Source organism: Poecilia reticulata, linkage group LG18 (genome assembly GCF_000633615.1).
Source record: "Poecilia reticulata strain Guanapo linkage group LG18, Guppy_female_1.0+MT, whole genome shotgun sequence".
NCBI lineage: Eukaryota > Metazoa > Chordata > Actinopteri > Cyprinodontiformes > Poeciliidae > Poecilia > Poecilia reticulata.
Window position 1 is genome coordinate 5646950 of NC_024348.1, and position 26882 is coordinate 5673831.

At 39.4% G+C, this 26882-nt stretch overlaps 1 protein-coding gene and 1 long non-coding RNA gene across 4 annotated transcripts in view; both read left to right on the top strand.

Annotated features, from left to right (window-relative positions):
• Window positions 1-1198: 1198 nt before the first annotated feature.
• On the top strand, window positions 1199-2980 carry LOC103480261 (uncharacterized). Of its 2 annotated transcripts, XR_536068.1 has the most exons (3): window positions 1199-1474; window positions 1977-2172; window positions 2408-2980. It is a non-coding gene; the product is annotated as an uncharacterized LOC103480261 (long non-coding RNA). The 2 variants fall into 2 exon arrangements; XR_536067.1 differs by lacking the exon at window positions 1199-1474 and having other exon boundaries at window positions 1481-2172.
• Window positions 2981-8054: 5074 nt separating this feature from the next.
• Window positions 8055-26882, top strand: part of arhgap36 (Rho GTPase activating protein 36) — a 63126-nt gene continuing 44298 nt past the window's right edge. The window contains exon 1 of one of the 2 annotated variants that reach the window (XM_008435148.2): window positions 8055-8343. In XM_008435148.2, coding sequence (XP_008433370.1) covers window positions 8326-8343 — 18 coding nt within the window. In that variant the 5' untranslated portion in view covers window positions 8055-8325. Of the gene's footprint in view, window positions 8344-8637; window positions 10147-26882 lie in introns of those variants that run through there. The other variant, XM_008435150.2, reaches the window with a different exon arrangement.

The window sequence follows — 26882 nt, forward strand, 5'->3', positions numbered from 1 at the left end:
CGTAACGTTGTGTTGACTGAAGCTTCTCGAGAGCGAGCGCCACAGCCGCTTTGTTGTTATCGACGCCTCGTTCCCTCCTGGATCCACTAATCAAAGATTCATCGTCTGTAGAGCAGGTTTGTGGTGGGTCGTTCCTCCTTTGATGTGTGAAGCACAGGACGGTCCCAGCCCGGGGGGCGGGGAGGGGAGGGGGAGGAGCGCGTCTCGGTTTGTGTCTGTATTTGTCTTCAGAACATGAAAGCTGCTGGAAGTCCAGGGAGAGTCGATTGTTGTTTGAGCATTTACGAGGCCTGCTCGGCTAATTAGCCGTCCTGAACTTGTGTTGCGCAGGGCAGTTTATGAGGAATGTGTTTTCCAAATGGAGTTTAGATGGTTTGAGATCATACTGTGAGATTATCTAACCTCTACGGCTAACTCTGACATGTTGTGTGACCTGCTTTGTACCTTTTGAAACAAACGACAAGAGTTGAAGGTGAGCTCAAGAAGGAGAAGTGGGCGGAGCAATCCAAAATTTCGATAAGATCGATACCAAGTCGATACTGGACTGATGCCAGCGTGATGAGATTGATATTTGTTTCGGATTCCATCTTGAAATATAGTTTTATTTTTGGTTTGTAGTTTCTCAACTTGATTTTCTGTCAAATTATTGTTTGTTTTTTTTGCACTTTATTAAGAAAAAATGCACACCAATCATGTTAGTATGTTTTTAAAGAAGAATAGAAAGTTTTGTAGATAAACTTTGAATTATTTTATTCAAACTTAGGACAGTATTTTCACAAAGGAAAAAAAACCCAAAAAGGTCAGAAGTTTGATATATCAACATAAAAAGTATCAGTATTGGTATCAATATTGGTATTGGGGACACCTTGTGTATTGGATCAATACAATATGCAGTATCACTTCTATCAAGAAGCATTGATGCCTCCAGATCAATCTCTTGGATTTCAACATACTTGCAAGCGCTTCAATTTTATGGAAGTAAATATGTGCCATCAGAATTTGAATAAAAAATGCATCTGAAACTTGAATGTTGTATATTTGCACTTACTTTTTCAATTAGAAAATTAATTCAGAATACAATTTTGACCTAAAAAAAAATTCAGTGTCATTATTTGTACACGTTTGCAATTTTCATTTGTTAAAAAAATTCACATTCCTATTTCAAAGTGATGACATTTTCAATATATATTTTTTTCAGTGTTAAAAAAATTCAGCATATAAAAAAATTCAACTTTTAAAAATTCAAATGCAATATTTTCAGTGTCCTAAAAATTCAACTTGCTCAAATTCGCTGTCTCAAATTCAACATCTAAAAATTCGCTGTACAAAAATGGCGAGGTTACTTCAGGTCACAGACATTAGCAATCGTTGTCAGATTTCAACACTGAGCTAATCACATGACCTAAGAGTCATATTGAAGAAATACCAGCATCACCGAGGCTAGCGACACATGGAGGCGAACGCAAACCCAACGGTGAGTCTATGCTTTCATATTTCTGTAGTACATTTTATTTTGCGCATGAACTTTGATACATGACATTAAAGCTTGATTTAAAACACGGGTTTGGGCCGTTGTTAATCTTACGCCATGTAATGCTGGCATATTAGTTCTCGCTACCYGCTAGACCTCCACCCCCTTCTCTTGGCTGTCCTACGCCCAATTTTCCCCTGTTTTATTTAAAAAAGAATATCACTTGCGCCAAGTCTAGAATCTTTAAAGATAACTGATGGGTRGCGACTTTCCGGGTTGTTTGTATGTTGTCTTAGGTGAGACTGATCAGGCGGTCTTAGTAAAAGTCGTAATTTTCCAGGAGATGCTACCGCTAATGTAGAAGCTAATATGGCTGCCTTGTGTGCTTCAAGGAGGGGCTGTGAACTCTTCCGACATTAATTGATTTCCGACCTACTGATTTCAAAATAGTTTTTTTATTTTACTGACAATGTTTTTGACATTTTTTTTCTTTTTTCTTTTCAAGGAACATATGGATCATATTTTTGATAGACTCCATGATCGTTTGGAGCCATTTCTATTTCTACAATTACAGATGGTCCTGCAGTCAATCAGTTGGCCACAGGTGAAGAAGCAAAGTGATGACGGTGACGACAACGATGATGTCTTGGAAGCAGAAACTATGCAGGTGACAGGGTTTCTCCATCAGTTTCTCAAAGAAGGTAAAATGTCTGTATAAACATTTGGCCAATGTTTGTTATTTTGAGAATGATAAATAACAAATGTATTATGCTGGTATTATACCAGCATGATTTTTGAAGGACATCACATTCATATTCATTAGTTTCTTAGATGGAAAAGACATTCGCATAAAGTCATATCTCAAAGTCAGCTTTATGAATGATTCCATCTAYAGGAAACTCACCATGTATCTAAAAAAAATTATACTTTTCCTAGCATTTTCAGACAATCTGCACCAGCTCATGAGATTTTGGGTTGGCTGGGAGGCTCCATGGCAGGAACTGAAGCCTGAAGTAGTGCAGTCAACTGGACCAAACCACAAGCCCACTTCATCCACCTGCAGTGAAAGTTTACGCCTTTCAAGCCATTATTCTACCTACCAGGCTCTGTATGCTGACATGATGGTGTCTTAAATCGGTTGGGACTGGCTTTGGTCTTCTTTGAGAACTCAGTGCATTGGTGTGTCATTTGTTCAATAATTGCATTTCAATATGGCAATTAAGTAAAATTACAAAGTCGTTTTATTATTAGCTTCTTTTTTTTTTACAAATACTATTCATCATTCACCGCAGTCTTGACATTAAGTTGTGTTCTTTGAAGTGACGACTAAGTACCTGAAATGTTTGCCAAGCATTCCTGTAAATCTTAAATGTTAGAGTAACTATGTTCAGAGTTTCTGAGTCAGCACTGTTTGTACAGGAAATATGAAACGGAAACTGTTTTTATGCAATATTTTATTGAATATTCATCTATGCTTGAAGTATTAGAAAATAAATGACATAAGACAAACTTAACTTTTCCATTCTTATAATGCAAGAAAATTAAGGTCCTACACACCTGTACCTACTAGGTTCCTTTTGAGGAAAAAAAGATCAACTCACAAATGTAGAACATTTTAGTTCTTTAACATGTCTACCATAAAAGCACTATGATTCACTTTTCCAAAGCACAAATTTTACCTTTGTGGTAATATGATCAGCACTTAGCTTTACATTTCATAAATGCTGAATTTTGAAACTGGACAACTTTCACAGAGTGAAGAACTGTTCACAAAACAGAACTGCAGCAATATAAATGTCACAACCAAAAGACAGTGATGTGCCTTTTGGGTTTACTGCGTCTCTTAAGTCCATTTGTTCGTCAGTCAGTTGCACAACTTGAATTTGGTACTGTGACGTTTGACTCTTCCTGAAGAGGAAGCCCGCTCTCCTCCCATTCAATTTCGGGAATCTACACCCTGGAAAACACAAAGAAGGGATCAAGAGAACTCAAAATGTACTTGATTGCAGATTCCTATGTAATAAATTAAATGAATGATAGTATACATGCTACACGTTAAATTATCCAATTAAAATGCACCTCTATCAAGGCACTGTGGGGTTCAGGAATTGAATGTGTCTAACTTAATCAGAATTTGCTTTTAATTACAACATTAATCACAAATTTTAGCATAGCTCAAACATTCTTTGTAACCAAAGATATATTTTGGAGATACAAAGTAGTGGGGATTAAAATGATTTTAATAAGTTAACAGCTGTACTTGCAAGCATATATTTTCTTCAAAATGAGTTAAAATCAATTGAAAAAACAAAGGAGATTGTTTCTAATGTTGCTAGGTAACAGAACGACGTTTTGTACCGCAAAGTAAAAAGAATGTAAATTAATATATATCAACACTTGTCAGATAAGAGAAGCAGCCGTTTGGATGACGCTATAATGACCATAAATGTATAAATTTATTCATAAATGAAGTCACATGAACAATACCGTAGATGAACAGAATGGGGTTGTGGTTATAATTAATGTCGGAAGAGTTCACAGCCCCTCCTTGAAGCACACAAGGCAGCCATATTAGCTTCTACATTAGCAGTAGCATCTCCTGGAAAATTACGACTTTTACTAAGACCGCCTGATCAGTCTCCTCTAAGACAACATACAAACAACCCGGAAAGTCGCTACCCATCAGTTATCTTTAAAGATTCTAGACTTGGCGCAAGTGATATTCTTTTTTAAATAAAACAGGGGAAAATTGGGCGTAGGACAGCCAAGAGAAGGGGGTGGAGGTCTAGCAGGTAGCGAGAACTAATATGCCAGCATTACATGGCGTAAGATTAACAACGGCCCAAACCCGTGTTTTAAATCAAGCTTTAATGTCATGTATCAAAGTTCATGCGCAAAATAAAATGTACTACAGAAATATGAAAGCATAGACTCACCGTTGGGTTTGCGTTCGCCTCCATGTGTCGCTAGCCTCAGTGATGCTGGTATTTCTTCAATATGACGCTTAGGTCATGTGATTAGCTCAGTGTTGAAATCTGACAACGATTGCTAATGTCTGTGACCTGAAGTAACCTCGCCATTTTTGTACAGCGAATTTTTAGATGTTGAATTTGAGACAGCGAATTTGAGCAAGTTGAATTTTTAGGACACTGAAAATATTGCATTTGAATTTTTAAAAGTTGAATTTTTTTATATGTTGAATTTTTTTAACACTGAAAAAATATATATATTGAAAATTTGATCTCTGAAATAGGAATGTGAATTTTTTTAACAAATGAAATTTGCATACATGTACAAATAATGACACTGAAATTTTTTTTAGGTCAAAAATATATTCTGAATTAATTTTTAAATTGAAAAAGTAAGAACAAATATACAACATTCAAATTTCAGATGCATTTTTTATTCAAATTCTGATGGCACATAATTACTTCCATACAATTTTCTTCCGGTCTCTAATGCCCTCAAGTGGCCGACTTATAGCACTGCAGGATGATCAAAAGCTGTAAAATGGATTGATGGAGATAGATTGACAGACAGATGGATGGACAAATGTTCTCCCTATGCATGGATGGGTTCTCCAACGTCCTCCCATAGTTCAACAGCATGACTGCTAAGCTTAACTACCCATTGGTATTGATGGTGTATGCATGGTTGTCTGTCTTCTGTTTGTCTGTAAAGTGGCAACCTGTCCCCCTTATGATAAGTGGGCATTCAAGGCTCAGAGTAATGGATGGGTGAATATACATCAAAATAATCCAAGCAACTGAAAGTTGCTGCTTTCCCAGAGGTTGCACTTCTCCTGACATTCTCTAAGCACAGAGTTTTGAAGGTGTTAGCTTAGCAGTGAAAGACCATATCTATTAAGAAAAGATCCAGAATGATCATATAACAGCTGAAAGTTTTGCATAATGAAGCTCTGACATGGAACATTTCTTAAACACACTTCGTTCAGAGGCAAATGGTAATCAATCCTGAATTCCTCCCAGAATGCCTTGAGAAAGTTCTAATGTCTGCCTGGATGTTTCCCTGTTACACTCTGATTTACCTGTTTTCTGGCAATAGTGGCCTTTTATCTGACAGTAATCTGACAGAAAGTGGGCAGAGAGAAGCACATGTGGCAAAGCAACTGAGGACGGGAGTTGAACTCGGGATTTCCACGATGAGGTCTGTAGCCTCTGTACACGGGCGCCCGTTCTAACCACTGCAACACACGACACCTCCTGATTTGCTTCCTAGTTTCGTAATCTCCACTTTCAATTGTTTCATCTCTAGCTATCCTGTTGGGGTAATCCAGAAGCGCTCCATTTTAAATGCGTCCGATTCTGATCGGGCAAGTGTGAGTGGACACGTTTGTGGACGACTGCTCACCCCTGACGTTAAAATCCCAACAGATTTCTGTTCAGATCTTCTCCAAATAGAATTGAACAAGCTAACAATTTTAGTAATCAGATATCAACATAGATCACATTCACATCATTCACAAGAAGGGTTTGAGGAACATACCTCCACTGAGCACGTTGTCCAAGGCCAATAAAACAAACGTACATTCAGGCAGAAATGCCTGACTAACCAACTGAGAGTAATTAAAGGCTGCGTCGGACCGGAAATAGGTCTGCCAAGTTGCGTAACGCAGAAGCCTGCGGGGTTGATGAACAATGAGATCAGTTGAGTGTGTAGTGCAACAAAGTGACAACTTCACAATAAAACACTAGAGTTTTATTATAGAGCTGTCTCTGCGGCTGTTGTGTACTGAAAGACTCTTAAATACACACACACACACACACACACACACACACACACACACACACACACACACACACACATAAGCACATTCTAGAGTTAGCTGTCTTTCTGAAGACATTCAAAGTACCTTGCAACAGTATTGAAGCCCATTGAACATTTTAGCAATGTTCAATTGCTTGCTGTCTTGCTTGTGATGGACCAAGACAATTCAAAGATTTTCTTTATTCTTTTTCTTTTTCTATTTTTTTAATACAAAACATCTGAAAAGTGCAGCATGAATTAGTATTTAACCCCCTAGAGCTAATTTCTACAATCATATTTCAGTAGATTTACAGCTACAAGTCTCGTAGGGTGTGTTTCTAGTTTTGCACATCTAAAGACTGAAACGTCTCCAACATTACTCAAACTCAACCAGACTGGACAGAGGGCATCAGTAAACATTGATGCCCCACATCTTGTCAGAGATTCCTAACTGAATTTAGGCATTTACTTTGACTGGACCCTTCCAAGACACGAATATGTTATGATCTAAATCAGCGTTTCTCAGCTCGCGTCTTCTGATTTTATTCCAGGATTATCTTCTATTCACTTCCATCCATCCATCTTCCAGTCAACCACCAGATTCCCTTTACCCCACTTAAAAAAAAGTCTCACCACAGCATCATACCGCCAGCAGAATTTAGATCCAACCATCAAGCAAAAATGATTTGCTTGATGGTTGGGCTTCCATCAAGCTTCTGTATTCATCCAGCACAGAGAAAAGCAAACAAAATGCACGACGTGAAGTGGTGTTAATTTAGTTATTATGATCTGAATAAAGTATAAAGTAAGGTGCAGAAGTTCCTTAGACTGTGCACAATGCTCCGCTCCTATCAATCACACGTCCCAGATGAGTTGCACTCGACTCATCCTACTGTTACAACAAGCGACAAGATGGAGCTGGAAAACGTTAGACAAAAGCTAAAAAGACAGGAGGACTTACACTGGTTACTCAAATTATGCTCTAAAAAGGAAGGCAGTAAAATCTTAACTAAAATAATATGTTGAACTGATGAGGCCCTCACAAATTCCTAGACATACAACACTGAATTTTAATGAGGGACCGAGGAGCGAAATACAAATACGGACAAAAAGCTAAAAAAGCAACATAGTAAAATAAAACGAATAATTATATTTCCACACAACCAGAACTTTAAGTCTCTGAAGTTGGTCCGTTTCTTTGATTTTGCACTTAAAGGAGGATAAACTAATTAGTCAAACACCCACAACTGTTCCTTTTACCGCTGCTTCACCCTGTTGCACCTCTCCATCTATTCCCATAGAGCGTGTTAGAACAACACACTCACACACAGAGGGGGGGAGGGGGGGAGACGCTTTCATCAGGGCCAAACTACCAAGCTGCATACTTCCTGTTTCTGACAGCTCAGAGCGTGCCATGTTATCTACGTCCCACACACACACACACACACACACACACACACACACACACACACACACACAGCAGCTAACGCAGGAAGAGCTGACAGCAATCTGCAGTCAGCACCGAGGGAAACAGAGTGAGACAGTTGTGCAGCGGCTTGTGAGGCTTCACTAATTATTCACTCGAGTTGAATAACAGGGGGAATAAAAACCTGACATGGTTAAAAAGTTAGGAAGAAATTTTAATGAAAATTAAATAAAAGGAGGGAAAGAGAGGAACTGACGTTGACCTGAGCAGCAAGTGAACAGAAAATATATATATATATATATTTGGAGGAAGCACAGCCAAAATGGCAAATGGGAGGGGCTGGGGATTGGAGTCATGTGGAGAGGAGGAGGAAGAGGAGGGAGAAAAAAAAACGAGATGGGGAGGAGTGACATCAAGTGCAGGAGGGAAGAGAGACTCTGCAGCTAGTTCAGAATCGTGACAGAGAAGCAGAAGAAGAGGGAGAAGGACTAACAGAGGAGGGAGTTGCTTTCCCTCATCAGCACCTGATTTCTACACCTGAGACCCACACACACACACACACACACACACACACGGACCAATGATACTGCTGGATGGACCTGCCGCATTCACCTCCACTCTTCCAGCTGTGGACATATGAAACTCACCCCTGTGGACAAACATGCAGTTCTACTATGCGGTAAGAGACTAATTTTGTGTTAGACGATAGTGAATGCATCACAGGGATTCTGAAAAGGAAACTCTTTACAGGGTGTTACAAAAATAAATAATTGAAAAATACATTAAAAGATTTTTTAAAAAAAACCCTCAGGGTCAAAAGTTGAGATACAAGCTATTAACATATATTATAAGATAGTAATCACTTTTAAAACTGTTAAACCTTCTTTAACTATAAAGACTGCACAGCTTTGGTTTCATTTAATCATCGTCCGTTGGAAAAGTAGAAAGCACATTGTGAAACTTAAACATGTGTCAGGGGAAAATAAAAAATAAACAAAAAAAAAAAAAAAGAAGAAGAAGCCAGAAGTATGTCAAAAATAAAAGTGGAAACAAAAGGCAAGTGTTGCCTGAAACGTTGAGAAAAGCAGACTGGGGTACGCAGAACGTCTTCTTAACCCACAAAAAGGAGAACTGATTAATCTTTTTATATACTTGAACGCATTTTTTTTTAAACTTGTGATTCTGCTCTACTTCCTCTGATGCATAAAAAAACCCCCTACATCAGCTCAGCTGTTTAGACCTTTGACATGTGGCGCTGTACTCACCCGGCGGTCTGCTGAAGCTCGCTGTGATGTGAGGAAACTCATCTTAACATCTTCAGCTGCCGCTTGTTTTATCGAAAGGAAACGCAGGAGTGGCCGCGGTCACTTAAAGGCCGCGTGTGTCTTCAACCTGTCCATGAATCTTCATAGGTAGCCCAGTCTGCCCTTCTTCCCCCCTCCAGCTTTTACGTAACATTTTAGTGTCTTGACTAGCTCAGTGTCAAAGGTTTGTCCGTCTGCGATAAACACCTGCCGGCCCCCGCGCCGCCTGATTTACAGCATTAGCGTCTGGCTGATGGATACATGTGCTGGAGCATTTTGTAAATAAAAAAACCCGAATATTCCCCTCCGAGGAGAAGGCGGCGAACAAACCCAGACCTTCGAGCTGTTGCAGACATTTTCAAGAGAAAGTGAATGTTGCTCCTTGTCTGAATGAAAATGCTGAATGTTATCAAGTCTCCAGTTTTGGCCTGGAGACTACCGCATTTTACCCCCTAGCTGTTTCCCGCCGTGCTCCCGTAGTAGTATTTTCCTGTAAAATTTCTCGTATTATAATAATTACCAATAATATGAAAGTATTCTTTAATTGAATTTAAACTCCAAACTTCGCTTTTACATTACTGCCCTTCCATCAAATTTCCCGTATTCTCCAATCCAAAACTTGACAGGTACAGTGTTGACGGGAAGTGGGGTGCAACATTACACAGCCATGTTTGATATCTATCATCTAATTTGTATTAACTGGTTGCTTGTTGGTATTATTGAGGCTTCACTTTAATTTCCTACTTTAAAAAGTGCCTTAAACGCATCTGGCGAACTGCTCCTCCTCAGGACCTGCTGTGCACCTTCGTCAAAAATGGCGTGACTGGCAGAATTATCAGCCAATCAAAATTGACATAAAATAACTGTCCATTCCACAAGCAGCTGTAAAGAGCTCCCATCACTGTAGTGAACGCGGTATTTACAAAATGGCGACCGCATCCGCTTCAACCCCGGTTGACCTAGTTGCAGATCAAGCAAAATTGTGTTTTTCAAGGTGGTCTTTCACGGATTACAAAAAGAAATGATTAAAAATGGAAAACCCATACCAAACCTGGATTCACTAAAACAGACCAATAAGAACTTTGTAGGGCATTTTAAAGACTAACTATGAGAGCTACGAGAGGCTAACTGCTAGCACTGAGCACAACAGCCTATGGATTTTATTTTACAAGTAATGGGTGAGTTTTGCGTTTATGTTACATTCTCATTCAAACTTTACTTAATTTTTTTTCTTTTAATTGTTCACATGTGCTATTTGAGCAGTTTTGATTGATGTTGAGCTTCACTGGGGAACAGAAAGGTTTTTGCTAAATTGCTGAATGTTCAATTTTGTGCGCTGTTGCCTGTGCATTCTGATTTAGTAATGTAATTATATTAGCTGTGTAACTACCCCCACACCACTAGAGGCAGTAGAAACCCCGAAAAAATGCGATTAAGGAGCAGATTTAGACTATAGAATTTGGTAAAAACTGAGCTTTGCTGAAGTAATTAAAGACACAAGTTCAATCCATGCTGAGAGTGGAGCTCCTTCAATCAGGGCTCCTCCGCAGCTCTGATTGGCTAAGCAATGTAACGTGATCCTCCGCAGCAAGTGATGGCAAAGCGGGGCGTCATCAAAACTTTACACAAGTGTGTCTTTACCTCCGCGGCAGAGGCTCCGCCGAACCCCTGAGACCGACTTACCGAACCCCTGGGGTTCGATCGAACCCAGGTTAAGAACCACTGGTCTAGGTACTCCAGCTTCCTCCAACAGTCCAGAAAACATGACTGTTAGATTCATTGCCCTTAGGCGTCCCTTGTGTGTGTGACTGGTTTAGTCCCGTGCTTCTCTTTGTTGTCCTGACTGCTGACCTGTCCTGCCTGTTGCCCCATGACAGCTAGAGATAGACACTAGCTTGTGTCAAGTGTAGATGAAAAGAAACGGTATGTGTGAAGTTTGCATGCCCCCCCCCCCATGTACTCTGGTTACATCCTACAGTAAAACATAATCAAAATTATGATGGCCACACCTGTTGCCTTAGGCTGTGGAGAGTCTGACTCCAGTTGGCTTTTTCTGCGGGGCTAATGTGGTTTGGTTTTGTTCAACTTGGCTCAGGGTAGACATCTCTGGGATTTACCCTTGAAGTAAATCCAGTGAAATGCCTCTCCAAAGTGGTAGTTCAGGAGAGGAAATAAAGAACTATTGACCATGCTTGGTATTTTCAGCAGTATTTCAAAAGGTCTGATCCGTTTTGACAAACATGGACTGAACGACAACCTCAATCAAACCGAATCCCCAACTAGATCAAAGCATGTGTGAAAATGTCACGACTGTCCTGGGAAGGTTTTAAACACTTTTAGATTAAAATGCGTATTATGTTAATATACACATTATGTGCATATCGTTTAAGGATAAAAATGAAAAGAAGTGAGCCTTTTTTTAGAAATACTTTTTTTTCTTCTTAAATAATCGTAGTAATGAATTGTTCACCTAAATACTGAGTACAACATTAATTTATTAATTAATGAATTTGTTAATCATAACACACATTCTTAGAACTGCTTTTAGTGACCGAAAAGTTTAAAAAAGGATAAAAGTAGAGCATACCAACAATAAATAATCAGAAATAACATTTTATTTACTCGATTATCAGAATTATTTAAAAGTGGCTAAGGAAAATAGATTTTGTCGTAAAATCAGAAACAGGAACTCATGGATTACTAATTAAACATTTCTAAAAAAAAAATAAAAACTCACTGGTTGAGGAACAATCTTTAATAGAAATTGTTCCTCCCAAATTATCTGTTGATTACGCCTATGGGTCAGTTTTGGGTAATTTTCTAAGAACAAATATTTCTCAACATAGATTTGTGTTGAGCTGTGAATAAATGTCCACAGTCAAAAGGTCAAATTTTTCTAAAATGTTCAGTGTGAGAATGTGTTATTTCAATAAAGTATACATTTAAGTTTTATTACACTTTGTTTTTGCAAGGGATACAAAAAAAATTACAGTGGAAAAATCCACTGTAATTGGAACACGCAAATAAATAAAAAAATTATCATTGCCAAGCAAACCCTTTGAAAATTAATTATGGTATATCAGACCATAAAACTATAAACAAGGTTTATAATCCCATCCCTTCATCTGTGTTGCTTCCACTCCTTTTTAACAACACTTTGAAAGCACTTGGAAGTGGACTAAACCAGCACAGTTGTTCAAAACTAAACAGCTTTCTATTTTCTGCTTCGTATAAGAAGGTCCAGATGGTCGTCCTCCTGCTTGGCCCAGGAGACTCGTTCTCCTTTAGCCAGTCTAACACATTAAGCATGTGCAGACAGTTCCTGCACTTTATCTGCAGTTGCTGTTCACACATGCAGCTCGTAGCTGTTGGGGATTGCGTGGCTGTAACTCTGATATCTGGAAATGCAAAGGATGTGGTGCGTGTTGGCATCTGCTTGGAGTGGGCAGAACGGTAAAATAACGGAGGAATGATGAGGAGAGGACGAGGCTTGGTGGGGACCGTTCTCATGCCGATGACGAGTCGACGTATAATGTAATATGTTACGGATGAGGGAATGGAAGGCAGCATTAACAGGAAAGCGGAATCTTGCCAGGTGGATGGATCCTCAAAATAATTTTTTCCCTGGAAGAGAATTTGCAATAATGTCTTTAAAAATTCCCCCGAGGGATCTTCCAAGCATTTTACTCAAGAGATATCTGGGGAACCCCTAGAGACAGGCAGAATGAATATTGTATGTATATATAAGATTGACTATCAAATAATATGTTTGTCCTCATTTTTAGTATGTTTGTCCTAATTTTGCCACTATAACCTGTGAAGTAGTGGGTTTTAGTTAGAACAGTGCAAGTGCGGTGAAGCATCTGACTTGAAGAGGCCCTGTCAGTGCTGTGATATGTGAACTGAAGTCTCCATTATTTGGTGGTGGTTGAACTGGATAAAATCTGTGGAATACCTCAAAACTTCTTGTTCTCTTCAAAGTTTTTGCCTTGTGGCAGGTAGCATCTTACTGGTGAAACGGAGCAAAGCTGCCACTCTGTGTGGTCCACGGTTGGGCATCTCTACACTCGACAAACTCTGTTGGACTGTGTGTTCTGATGCCTTTCTCTCAGAACCAACACCAACTTCTTCAGCAGTTTGAGCTACAGTGGCTTGAACCGTGCTGACCACCCATCACTCATCAGTGAGGCCTGGTCAATGTGGGTTCACCACTTTAACTTCCTTGGACCAACCTGATGGACACTGACCATTGTGGTCTGGGAAGAACTGAGGTTTTGGAGATGATCTAACCACGTCATGTATCCATCACAACTTCGCTCTAAATTTGGACACATCTTGTGTCTCATGAAGAATCAGGTCAATGAAAAGTTTTCCCCTTCACCTCATGAGCATCTGTTTTTCCTCAGGGTCTTCGTTGTCTGGTGTCCATCATCTGTTTGATAACTATTGGTGAGCACTCAGTGCTTTAACTGTCCAGCAATTGACAGCATTGTTTTCTATGGACAAAGATGCACTAAATTTTGTAAATTCATTGAATGGGTAGGCTTCACCGTGGACTCAAGTTGACGGCACTGAAGAAAACACTTACTTAGAAGAATTGATCCTCTGCATTAATTATAAGTGCTCCTATTACCAAGTGTGGTTTCCAAAGATTTCCTGAACTCGCGCTGAGATTTGCACCACAGAACTGTTTTAATGTTCTTTTACACAAAGATCCCAAGAATCCATTCCTGGCATCGTATCCACTTAGCATTCTCACACGTTTTTTCATATCACGTAGAAAAAAACAGACATTCCTGCTTAAAAATGTTTGTTCTTTTTGATTCATGATTTTTTTTTTTTTACATCCAACTTCGAAATAAATACTTATCATCTTTGCATTACAAATTAGCTAGCGTATGCTAGTTATTTATGCTAGTCCCTACATAAATGAACTACTGTATGAAGTGAAGTCTTGTGCCGTGTTACTTGTAAACTTTTTTTTTCCCCAGCTGAATTTACTGCTTAGAGGCAGTTGACAGTTTTCACAGCAAGAGGAGAATTTGCGGTCTATAAAAGTTTGGACATGACTTTGCTAACACATCGATATTTACTCTCTATGAGAAAGGCAGGAGTTCGAAATGTTGTGCTGCAGCACAAAGGGCACAAAAAAAGTTTAAGATGCTCCAAGTTGGCAGCCGCTGTAGATTTATGAAGTGTGCGTAATGATGCAGAAGACTGCCCTGCCATCTGCGCTGGAGCACTGCTTGGCCTCGACTTACACAATCAACTGCAGCTAAATCTTAAACTTTGCTGGCGCTCCATACGCTCTCCATCTCCCCTTCTCCTTCCTCTCCAGCATTATCAGACAGCTGCATCGCTTTATTCCCAGCTAATATTTCTGCTTCGGCCCATCTGTCATCGGGTCTCCATCTCCGTCTGCTCGGGGTGTTTTAGAATCCGCCGCCTCGCTCGGCCCTGCTTTGGCGCAGACTGCAGGACCCAGTCGTATTTCACGCTTGTCTTTTTTCTTTGATTTGTGAGCACGTCTCTGGCACGTTGATGTCTACCAGTAGATCCCGTTTAAGTAGGTGGGGATTTGCCCGACGTGAGTGATGCCATTGCCGTCCCCCGGGTGTTCTTCACTTGGGACTCGCTGGTGGAAGCAACAAAGGGAGTTTTTATTAAACTTGACTCAGGTTTTTCATTTGATCTGCTGAAGATGGAAAAGCTTTCTTACCTCTTCAGAAGTCATAGTTGGAGATGAATTTTACTGAAGGGGATTCGATTACAGTTTCAAGGGAGGCTTGGAGCCTCAATAGGCCTCACTCCGGAGCTCACATCAGATATTGAGTGTCTATTAACGGGACCACCCTGCACTCTACAAAGGTGGTCTTCATGGAGGAATAACCCCTCAAGACAAAGAGTTTGTGAGGTGCGCAACAGTAAAACTAATTTGGCTTTTTTAGTTTTTTAATCTCTAGTTCTTGAAACGGACCTGTCAAAGACCAGTGCTTAGTCCGTTGGAAAAGCTTTAGGAAGATTTACAGGGTTGCTGTTTGCTAGCAGAACTAATCCATCGTTAAGCAGCTGATGTAGTTATGCCTCAAGGCTAGATGTGCCAAAACAGACACGCCTAAAAAATGCTTCCACAGGAAAAAAGCTAATTGAAAAAAAAAACAAATCCGTGCATAAATCTGTTTAGCTGTTTAAACTATGTGACAGAAGGCAAAAACCTGGTTAGCACAAATCCTCAGAGGAGCCCTAAGGAGACTTCTGCTTAACTGTAACGTCTGATCGACGGCGACATGATTTCTTCAGTTTTTGGGGTGGGTTTTGTGCGTTTGTCTGACATAAGTGTTTCAGAACAGGAAAAACTATTTTAATACCAGAAAAGGTATAAAAAATGTCATTTATAAATTTCAATTTCAATTATGGAAATCATTTTGGAACATCAACAAACTACAGAGTATATAGTCTTTATCTACAAACGGAGAAAGCATTTCCGAATGGTGAGACTGCCCAGCTGAAATTACTCAGAAAGACTAGTAAAATCTTGGAGTACTTGCAAATGTGCTTTTTGCACATTTGCAATCGGTGTTGCAAATGTGCAAACACCGATTGCACATTCGGTGCAAACACCGAATGTGCAAACACCGAGCATGGTTTCCAGCTAGCATCGGAAAACCATGCTAGCTGGTTTTCCGAAACCAGCTAGCATGGGTCCGACCAGTTAGAGTAGTAAAACTAATTACTCGTACAGTCTTTGTCTTGTATCCAATTTTTTTAATATAATTTGAAACATTCAACTGTGACAAAAAAATGAACACAAACAAAGAAAAACTTTGTGTTGAAATGAATCTCATGAAGGCAGATGGAAATGAACCTTGGTTGGTATGAGAGACATAAAACAAACCTGCTGCTGCTTTCAGTGACTCATGCTTCGGCTATCTGATCTCGGCCTCAGCTTGTTTTAAATGAATTAATGAATGTCACTCTGGTCTTCAGAGAAATATTTTAATATAAAAAAAAATTTAAAGTTTCTATCCTTTCACAAATCAAACATTTGTTGAACTTTAGCATAAATTTGAGTTCGTTTTGTTTCCCGCTCGGTCCCTTCGGCTGACTGGAAGAAATGGTTGTGGTTTAACCTTCCTATTGTGTGCAGCATTGCACTGGGTGCCTTCAGGGTGTCTTCATAAACAATCTAATCTCTCATCAGCCTGCTTTCAGTTACATAACCCAAATAAGACTGGCCACTTCCAGCCTCAGGCTCAGTCTTCCCCAATCATCCTGTTGATCAGTTATTGCTGTTGACTCTCGTTGAGGACTTTTTGATCAGTGTTACTTCACGCAGCGCAGCGTCAACACATTGCGGTTTTCACTGCCACGTGTTTAATAGGTGACCATTAATGGTGCGAGTTTGGTCTTTTGCGAAAACTGCGACTGGAATGTTTTGATGCAGAGTTAATTTATTTTACGCTAAACAACATCTGGTTGTACTTTTCGACTGAAACCTGATATCGGTCCCAAATGGGGAGAAAACTATGTGACGGGTCTCGTCTCTAAATCATATCAGGGCTGTGCTTTATTTTCTTGGAGGATGTTGAGGAAAGTGTGCAGTATGCATTAAATTTAAACCCACTGGATTTTCTTTAAGACGTATAAAATAAAATTACAATATTTTTTCATTTGTTGTACTATTGGTTATTTTTAACTGTTTAGGGCGTCTGGTCAGACTCAAAGATGTTGAACAAATGAGTACAATTTCTCAGCATAGGTGCAAGCAGACTTACAGTGTGAACCCTAACTTCACTCTACGCCCTAACACCTACCCCCATCATTTTTGCATTCATGTAACAGGTGCAGGGATGCTTTTTTTTTATGTCTGACCAACATTTACTGTGCTGCTTCTTTGTTTTCATTATCCTACTACAAAAACCCTAAGAACAAACCATATCCATTTATCTGGCGTATCAAGTCCCAGAACGTAATCAAGCCGTCAATGAATTGAAGAGTTAATGAATCAATGCACTCTAGAAAGGTTCTAAGGGATTTTGGTGGTGAAATTGGCCCACAGGCTCATAGATCCTCCTCCGTACGTCAGCATAGGGGATGAGCAGATTTCCTAATTGGGCTACATCATATTATGTAACATGAAATTGTGCAATTTTTGTTCAGAATTGCAACCACATTTTACACTTTTTTCCTATCATTGCAGTGACGCCACTACTCCATTTTAAGATAGATAGATTTTTTTTTTAGTTTCAGAATGTCTTCACTCAGTTAATGTCAACAATCTCATATTTTGGTGTGTGTGTGTGTGTGTGTGTGTGTGTGTGTGTGTGTGTGTGTGTGCGTGTGTGTGTGTGTGTGTGTGTCCTGTTAAGAGTTATGGCAGGAAAACCACACAATTCCCAATTCTCAAGCATGTTTCGTTTCCATCATCTGGGAGCAGGAAAGAAACGACTGGAAACAATTCTCTTCTGTTTTCCCTCCTGCTTTTCTACCTTTGAAAAATGAAGTGAATGTGGAAAAAAATAGAAAAAAACAACAACCTCCTGCTTTGTTTACATCCAACATGACAGGCTCTCAGTTTTCAAGTCCGTCCACATGTTCCTGTCTTTGTACGAAAGTGTACGTTTGTCAAATATTGCGGCACTCGGTGTTCTGACATGTGATGGATCTTCGGCTGGTCAACCGCAACCTCAAGCATCTGGTTGACTCGCGGGCGCCTGCCACCGCTGGAGGATCACTCCGCGCCTCCTCTGATGCGGCAGAGTGTCTCTGGTCCTGCGTCTCGCTGTCGTGCAGCCCAATCTGATGGCCAAGTCACAAACTTTGCCAGGAGATAATAAATCCTTTAAGATGAAGCGAGAAAGCTGAAGGATTCAGGAGGTTTTTACGGATATGAGCTCACGTCTGTTGGTGATTTGTCAGTGTACGGTGGGAACAGGTTTAAACGGTATTCCGATGTTTGTTCATGACCGCTTGGTAGCTGCTGCTGTCTACAAAAAGCCGTAGATTATACAAGAAAATGGATGAAAGAGACGCAGAAACACTGGTGAAGTAGAACATCTCTGGCTTCAGGAAATAAAAAAAAAACATATGTCAGTCATCAGTATTATTAAAACTATCATCCTTCTATAACCCTTTTGTATTTTTGTAGAGATATAATATGCCCTCTTGAAAGTACTAATAGCATTAAAAAATTTTGCCACTTTGTTACAAAGTAAATCCAGATGTTAAAGCCTTAATTTACTCCCTCTAAATCCAACATCCAGTTCACAATAAAAGCCAATGACATTCAGAACTAATTTCATGTGTCCTGTTGATAGAAGAGGATTTGGAATGAAACACAATTGTGTTTACGCAGTCCCACAGTTGATGGTATCACAGCGGATACCAACCTATAAAGTCACCAGATTGTGTCAAAACCTAAATTGGGGCCAATGCTGAGTGGTCCCAACAAGTTCTTAGGTCTCCGTTATTTAGAAATGGAAGACATTTGGTACCAACAGAGTCTTGTTTAGATCTCTTTGTCCAACCAAAGAACAGTCAGGGAAGAAGGCCCAGATCCCAAACCCAGATAATGTATACGGTATAGCTCTTTAGACTGAGAATACGTTGGAACCTACCAGTGTGAGCTTTGGTTGAAAGGTGGTTTGGGTTGAACAAATTCAACTAACCATGCCTAAATTTTCTGCATCTTTGTTTAGAACACCGTGGGTTTTAAAAAAAGGTCACAAAATTAAACACAAAAAGGACTGCTGTCGATGGCATTTAGAGGGTTTCTGTATGGGATATTTACCTGGGTGACTCTGCCACGCGAAGGATGGATGAGTTTTCCAACTCTTGGCATCTTTCCAAATGAACCTTACAGTCGAAACCAAAATAAATGACACCCTCTAAGACTGAAGAGTTTTAAGAAATGTATTCTTCATGCAAGAACTGGTGTGCTAATGATGTGCACACCATTGTACTTGGGCCATTTCACCATGGTGTGTTTGTGATTTTGATAGGCCAAAGTTGGCTTAGTTACCCAGTGATTTAAAGACGTGAAAGACAAGACTAGTTTTTTTGTTGTTGTTCTTTGGTGCAGGTAGAAACTTGCCTTGATGGAAAAATGCAGTGCATTTTATCTCAAATAGCACTTTGTGTATTTTCTTTAGCTGTAGGGGAGGACAAATGTAACTTACAATTTCACTATTTCTATGAATTTCAAAGAAGACTCACCACTGTCCTGAAATAAAAGATTAGAATATTTTAGCTTAGTAAAAGACATTTCTTGGCAATCAAACCCCACTGTTTTCTATTTTCAAAAAAGCACACATGCCTTTCAAATGAACAATATTTACTATGGCAGCATCTGTTTAGATTGTGCCTCATGCTGCTTCTATTTATAACGTTGAGCAGCTTCAGCGGGTTAAGAAGATTTCCTCGTATGTTGGGCCTTCCAACTTGATGTTTTCTGCTCATAAATCCGCTTCTTAACGTTGTTTTGGTTTTGTTATACAAGTCGTGGGCAAGCTGTCAAATGTGAGTAGTTAATGGGGCTGGAGCATTCCAGGAATGAAGAGTCAGATACAGATTTGATTTTGGAGTGATAAATTATATTGTTTGTTTTATGTTAAAAAAAAAACTTCTGAGGGTGCCTAAGATTTGCAGGCAAATTATGATAGTAAAAGTCGTTATGGACGCATTAACATGAGGGTTATGACTTTTCAAAATCAGTTTCAGAGATGCAGGATTCCTCATGACTGAGATTTGAAAGTCTAATTTGACATTTTGCACATTTCCCCTCTATTCCCTGCAGACAGCCCCCTCCCATCCTCCTAGTGCTCACCAACAAACTCAACTTTTATTCTAAGGTTCTGTGCAATTCTAGAAAGATTTTACTACAGCTGATAGATCACAATCCAAACTCATCGATACAAATTACATCCATAAAAACAGTTTGTTGTGCAATTCAATCCATTCAATTTTGCCTTTTTTTGTCTTGGACCTGCTACTGTGTTATGAACTAAACATTGTCCAATTTCATAACATTTTGCCTCCATGTTTGCCAGTCCACGTGTAAAAATAATGACTGACTCCAGGAGATTTCAGGTTTGGCAGTCTTGGAAAACGTCTGCACCTTCAGGGAAGATAAAAATCTTCTGATGTTTGTTCTTTGTTCTTCTTCTTGTTTGTCATTCCAAAGTCCAGTCTTCATACTTCCTATCTAGCTAAACATTGATGCAAAGGGTTAATCTCGGTAATTAATGGGGATTTTCATAAATTCATCAAGCCGTTTTATCCCAAAACCTTGACTTGTCACAATTTGTGGATGAAAATGTTCATCTTTGACGCTGTCGCTCAGACACTTTATTTCACAGTAATTCAAAGTTTTATCTTTACAAATGTTCTGCCTAGTTTAATAGTTTCAAGCATCAACTAATATCACCTTAGCATCAGCTTAGCATTTTTCCCAAAACTCACTGAAACAGCTAATGTTTACCACTCTATAAAGGCATATAAATCATCGCTCGGCTCCTGCCATCCTCCTCAGTTTAATCAAGTGGATGTGATTTTGTTTTGGCCGGACAAACTTTGGCAGTCTTTTCTTAGATACTGGTTCCATTTTTTGAGTGGCAACAGTCGGTTTATGTATTTTTATTTCTAGTCGTTGCCCTCCGTAAAGCCAAGCACGGTACAACTGTGAACAAACTTGGCCGGTTTTTGGTTCTGGATCATGACTGTTTGTTGAGGAAACTTTTCAATCATGAACAGCCCTCCAGATATCATCACAGGAGGAGCAACAACTGTAACTCAAAGTCAATGGGCTTTTACATAATACAGTTATATAAACATAGTGAAATGTGTTCAGCAGGTTTCGTGCGCCTAAGCCACGCGATGAATTTATTCAGACATGTTTGCCTTAACTCGGATTTTAATTGGTCGTAGTCGAAGATTCACAAGGATTTAAGAGCTTTTCCTGATGTCTTACAAGGCTTATAGTTTAAAAAAAGCAGCCACATTGTAAGATTTGCAAGGGGATTTGTTAACAAACCAAACAAGTATTGTGTCTGTACATGTCCTCCTAATACTTAGTTTTTTAATTTTTTTGCCTTATTTTGCAATGTTTAATGCATAGATGTCCATTCGCCTTGCATATTTTCAGCTTTTCTTTTTTCAGTTCATTTCTGCTTCTTTTTATGCATTCTAAAAGATTATTTTACATGAGCTCATTGCATCTCAAACACAGACTCGCATATATAATCTGTATTAACATTCAAAATTCTCTTTTTTTGAGCTCCTTGAATATTCCCTTTTTTCACTTTCCTTGAATCAGGCTGAATAGCAACTAGCTTCAGCCCTGGTTATTATCACTGACATCATAAATTAAACAAAGTTACAAAAGCAGGCCGCGGATCAAAGGTGGAAACAATGAAAACCTCACATGAACCTTCGGTGAGCAAACGCAGCCTGACAGGAAACTAAATGTATGGCCACGCACGTTCATGCTACACTACACCTACGCTAACGGCAAACAGATGCTGATTGTTGCGTGGTTCCTCCGTTCTTTGGGGCGCCTCCAGGGTGACGAGTGAAATAAAGATGTGAGTCTCTGTTTAATTGGAAGAGAATGAGCAGAGGAGCTTCAAGTAAATTGCTCCTTTTTATGTCAAGGAACAGCCAAATGTGTGTTTTCAAGTTTGAAAGCTAATTATAACAAGCTAGTTAACTAGCTTGCTAGCTAGCTCAAGGAGAGCTAGAAGAAGAAACACCAAATGTGTCTTGAGTTAAATACTGACATGCTATTGTGATCAGTATCTGTTTACTTTTCATTTTTGTCACTCTATACCAGTGGTTCTTAACCTTTTTTGATGTACCGAACCCACCAGTTTCATATGCGCATTTACTGAACCTTTCTGTAGTGACAAATAAAATATGATTTCCACCCCCCCCCCCCCCAAATTCAAGACATAGGGGTGACCCAACTAGAGTCTAGTTGGGTCACCCCAAGATCACTAAGTCTTCTTAAAAGGTAGAGTCTCTGAGAACAGTTCTTCAAAATATAGTCAGTGTTTTCAGCACAGTTGAGCCGACTGTCCAGGAACGACACAAGGTATTTAAAATTTGCCACAGTTTCAACAGGTTGGCCATCGAGAGAAAGTGGAACCACTTTAAGATCTTGTTTAGATCATTTAATTAGCTCTACATTCTTAAGACAATGAAAAAATGATAATAAATAATAAAGACTTTGCGGTATTCTGATTTAGTAATGTAATTATATTAGTTGTGTTACCACCCCCACGCCACTAGAGGCAGTAGCAACCCCGAAAAGATGCAACTAAGGAGCAGATTTAGAAGTTCACCGAAAGCTACAGAATTTGGTCAAAACTGAGCTTTGCTGAAGTAAATAAAGACACAAGTTCAAATCCATGCTGAGAGTGGAGCTCCTTCAATCAGTGCTCCTCTGCAGCTCTGATTGGCTAAGCAATGTAATGTAATCCTCTGATTAGCTAAGCAATGTAACGTGATCCTCTGCAGCAAGTGATGGCAAAGCGGGGCGTCATCACGACTTTACACAAGTGTGTCTTTACCTCCGCGGCAGAGGCTCCGCCGAACCCCTGAGACCGACTCATCGAACCCCTGGGGTTCAATCGAACCCAGGTTAAGAACCACTGGTCTATACATTTCAATCGGTCTTCACCCATTTAGTGAAATGGGGGGGAAAAAGGCAAATTTGCAACATAAGCTCTGAGATTCTATCATCTTTATAATTTCTTCATTTCTCCAGATTGCAACATGTACGCCACAGCTCACCGCCAGTTGCTTAGATACAATCAGCTTTTACGAAGAAAACACAGCTTTGCACCAAATCCAAGATTCATAAAAAAAAAACCTTCTTACAACTGAGTTTGAGCGTTGAGTCAAATGGTATTTTTCCAGATATCGACGTCTGTGGCAGAGCATGTGACATCAATTCCTTAAAAACGGCATCTAACAAAAATAATAAACCAAAAACTATTAATTTAAAAGAGATTATCTTAAAATACTTTGTGGATTAACACATTTTACGTGATCTGAAGCTGCAACTGGAAAAAAAAGTATATTTTTAGATACTATTTAAAATAATGAATCTAGTACTTGTGAGAGACAAACCAGACTAACAAAAACACAATCTACAATCTGAGGTTTTGATAAAAATATTCAATTAATCTTAGTCTACTGCTCAATTCACCCTTCGCAATTCAGGCCCTAAGAGCTGTTTTTTCTCAACTCGGTGTTGGAAAGTCTCCACAACTTTTCAGATTATCTGAAAACTTCTTAAAAGATTGGGAAAAGGAAGAATCCATCCAGTAATCTTGAATCCAGAGACATTTTAGAGGACAGGTCCTTAAGTTTTAAAAATATATCATGTAAAAAATTTATTTTAGAAGTGAAATAATCTGCCAATGGAGTACATAACTTGCTAAAAAGTTACTTCCAAGTTATTTCAAGTGTACTAAGATATTTGTACTAGAAAGTAAACCAAAAATACTTGGTAAGATTTTGCGTTTTTGGTGTGTATCCTGTTGCAAAGTACACAATACTGCAGGTGGTACAGGTGCAGAGATGCTGTAAATTATTCTATTGGCCTCATACTTTACTCGTTTTCCTTTCTGACAACAAATCAGTCACTACCATTGACGCAAAGAGACGTTTACATGTTCAAGGATTTTATCTAGGTATCTGTCATATGTGCATCCAAGTACCTATCAGAAAGCAGCAGAGAAGCCAACCTTATCGGTGTTTTTTTTTTCTTTTTTTTTTTTTTTTTAAAAACCCTTGACATAAATTTAGGAAAGAAGAGGATCTGACAGATGGTGTTGGTGCACTGGAGCCTTGAATAGCACCGTGTGGTTATGCACTGCAGCATGCAACAAGATGGCGAATCACAACCATTTCCTCAACGCTGAAAACCTGATTCTTCGCCTCTCAAAGAACAAGAGATTCTTGCAAATACCTAAACCAAGTTGTAGCCATTTGCCTTATCAATTTCTTGGGAAGCATTTGATAGAGCTGCTCAGAAACTGCACTTAAAAAGTGTTAATTTTGCTCATGTGATTTATTTAATGCTGCATTATTCTCTCTTGGGTTTTAAGGTTTCATCTGCTGACAAGTTAATTTCCCTTCCTGTGATGGGTGTTTGGTCGAGCAGAATAGATTTAATAGGAGGAATGGGGGAGATTACATTACTCACGTTGACAGTTGTGTGGCATTAAAAGCTTACAAAGAGTTGTAAGATAAGAACAATAAAGGTGGAGTTTATTGGCTCCTGGTTGTGGAAATCAGAGCAGTTATAAAAGTCTAAAGTCTCCACAACCAATGACAGAAAAGTTGACCTTTCACCATTACACGTTTATAAGTCCTCTTGTGCACATCATAATATGTAAAAAAAAAAAAAAAGAGGGAGAAAAAAACCCATCCCAAATACAAATACCTAAACATGTTTTTGGACGGATGGACATTCCGTTTCAAGAAAACCAAACCAGTGTGTTATCCAAACTTCAGAGTACTCCAGAATCCGTTGTGTCCGACTGTATTTTTGATCTTTTTTGTCTTTTTCCATTACCATAGTACTAGAAACAGCATTCATGTACCCGCAAGAAATTTTCTGACTCTGCACATTTTTGGCGGAACTAAAGACTCTCCCAGGAAGACTAAAATTTATTCAGCACATGTGTTTTTGTAGACTCCAAATAGATGCTCTGAAAGTAGGACAGCAAGAGCAGGATGGGAATCCTGAATTAGAGCTTGGATATATTCACCCCCATTTCAATTTATGTGGCACAAATATTGCCATGTGAGACCATCACAAAACAGAAGAAATGTTGAAGAAACCGTCGACAGGACAGCGGGACAAGGACGCTGGTCGGAGCTGAAGGGGAAACCAATGGAAGACTTGTTGGTGGCTGCAAAATCCAAAAGTTACAATGAAATTGTCTATATTAAAGCATACAGACCTTAATCCATATAATAATCTATTGGAAAAAAATCTATGTACTTTGACTTGAATTTTTGGCAAAATTGCAAAGAAGAATGCAGAACGTCAGTCTCTGTGTTTATAAAGCTGGTTGTTACTGTCACTGTAGTGAAATGGGATTCTACAACAAGTAAGGAGTCACGAAAGTTGAATATAAATGCATGCAACATTTTTTGATTTTCATTTGTGAAAGATTTCAAAAACCTCGTGACGATGTTTCTTCCAGTACAGAATGTAATAGTTTTAAATAAAATTAGATTGGTTTTGGATTGCGGCCACAGAAACGATAGGCTTACATTATAACATTTTGAATTTGTTTTGGAAAAAGTGATTAAAAATGGCAACAAAAAAAGGAAGTACTGATAGGGGCCTCTCAGTGATAAAGACTGACAAAATGCTACTGGCCAGACATGAAGGGAAGCTGCAGTCTCTCGTTCTAGTTTGAATTAATCTATTTGCTGCTTTCATTTATAGTTTATACGCCCAAAATATTGTAGTTTAACCCCAGACATTTAGTTCAAGCATTCTGTCTAATGTCCACTCCTTTTGTAAAATCTCTACAGGAAGTACAAACGGAATCGGTGTTAAGTCACAAGCAATACCGGCGTCATCTCAGACAAAACCAAAGAGCAATTTCCTCCCCCAACAGGAAGTTGTTGAATACTTGCCCCATTCTCGCCGGAGCAAATTACGACAGGAGGAAGTGCTAGGATTCAGGAGTCTGTCCAACTGATGGTGTTGATGGTCGGGACGATGGGCGTGGATGTGAATGTCCTGTTTAGAGAGGAGGGACAGGGACAGAGATGGAAGGGCACGTTATCGATGCCCTCAGTGGAATCTTGTTTTTTCTGTCCCTGTTGGCATTTCCTCTCCTGCTTTTTCCAAATTCCATTGAGAAACAGAGACACCCCAAACGCTGACGGGAAGAAAAGCAGTCGAAGATAATGAGTATCGGAAATCAGTTTAACTAGCTGCTCTCGTTTACCTGACTGAGTCTAAATAGCAATACAGGCTGATGGCAAAGTAATTGTAGACCTTTTGTGCTTTTTATGCATTAAAACAAACAAAAGAACATAATTATGAATAAATGTTGTATACTGTAACTAATGGAGGAAATAATTTGACAGGTCTTCTGTTCTCCATTCAAATCTGTCAAGTTACTGTAATACTATTGACATGTCAATAGATAACACTGAAATCAAACAGTCCTAAGACGCAATGCCTCAATAAAAAACAACCATGAATAAAAGTCTACAGAAAAAATAAATCAGAGCCACCCTAACACTGTATAACCCTCCCCTCCTATGTACAAACATGTCATATGGAAGGCCACAGTACTTCAACGGTGGAATGAGACCCCAGCCGTGGGATGGGTGAGCCATCAGCCTAACATCAGCCTCCCATTGAGTACCAAAGAGAGATCCAGAGACTGGGCTCTCTTGTAGAAATTCAGACAGCAAAGATGGTTTGAGGAGCACCAGAAGGTCGTCTACGTCCAGAGAGAACTGGACAATACAAGAGCCGAATTACAAAGGCAGATACGACTAAAGGAGATGAAGAGACGACGACTGACAGAAGAGTTTCTGAATTCTTGAATGTTTTTTGGTTCTCGCTTCCCAGGTGCAGAGCAACATTAAACAAAAGCAGCAAATGCTGCTGCAGCACGAAATCGAGCAGTTGAAGGCAGCTCATATTGCCAGCAAGGAAGCATTTATGTCACAGATCAGGGTAGAAATAGAAAAAAGTGACGCCCTTCAACAACAGCTGGACCAGGTGAAGACTCGGTACGAGGAGCTTTAATCAAAGTATGAAGCTGCAGGGGAGGGGACCCTTCTAGCAGTCATGCAGATATTCTATGAAGAGAAAATCAGGCAGGAGCAAAATCTCAATAAAAACCTGACGGCGGAGAAGGACAGTCTC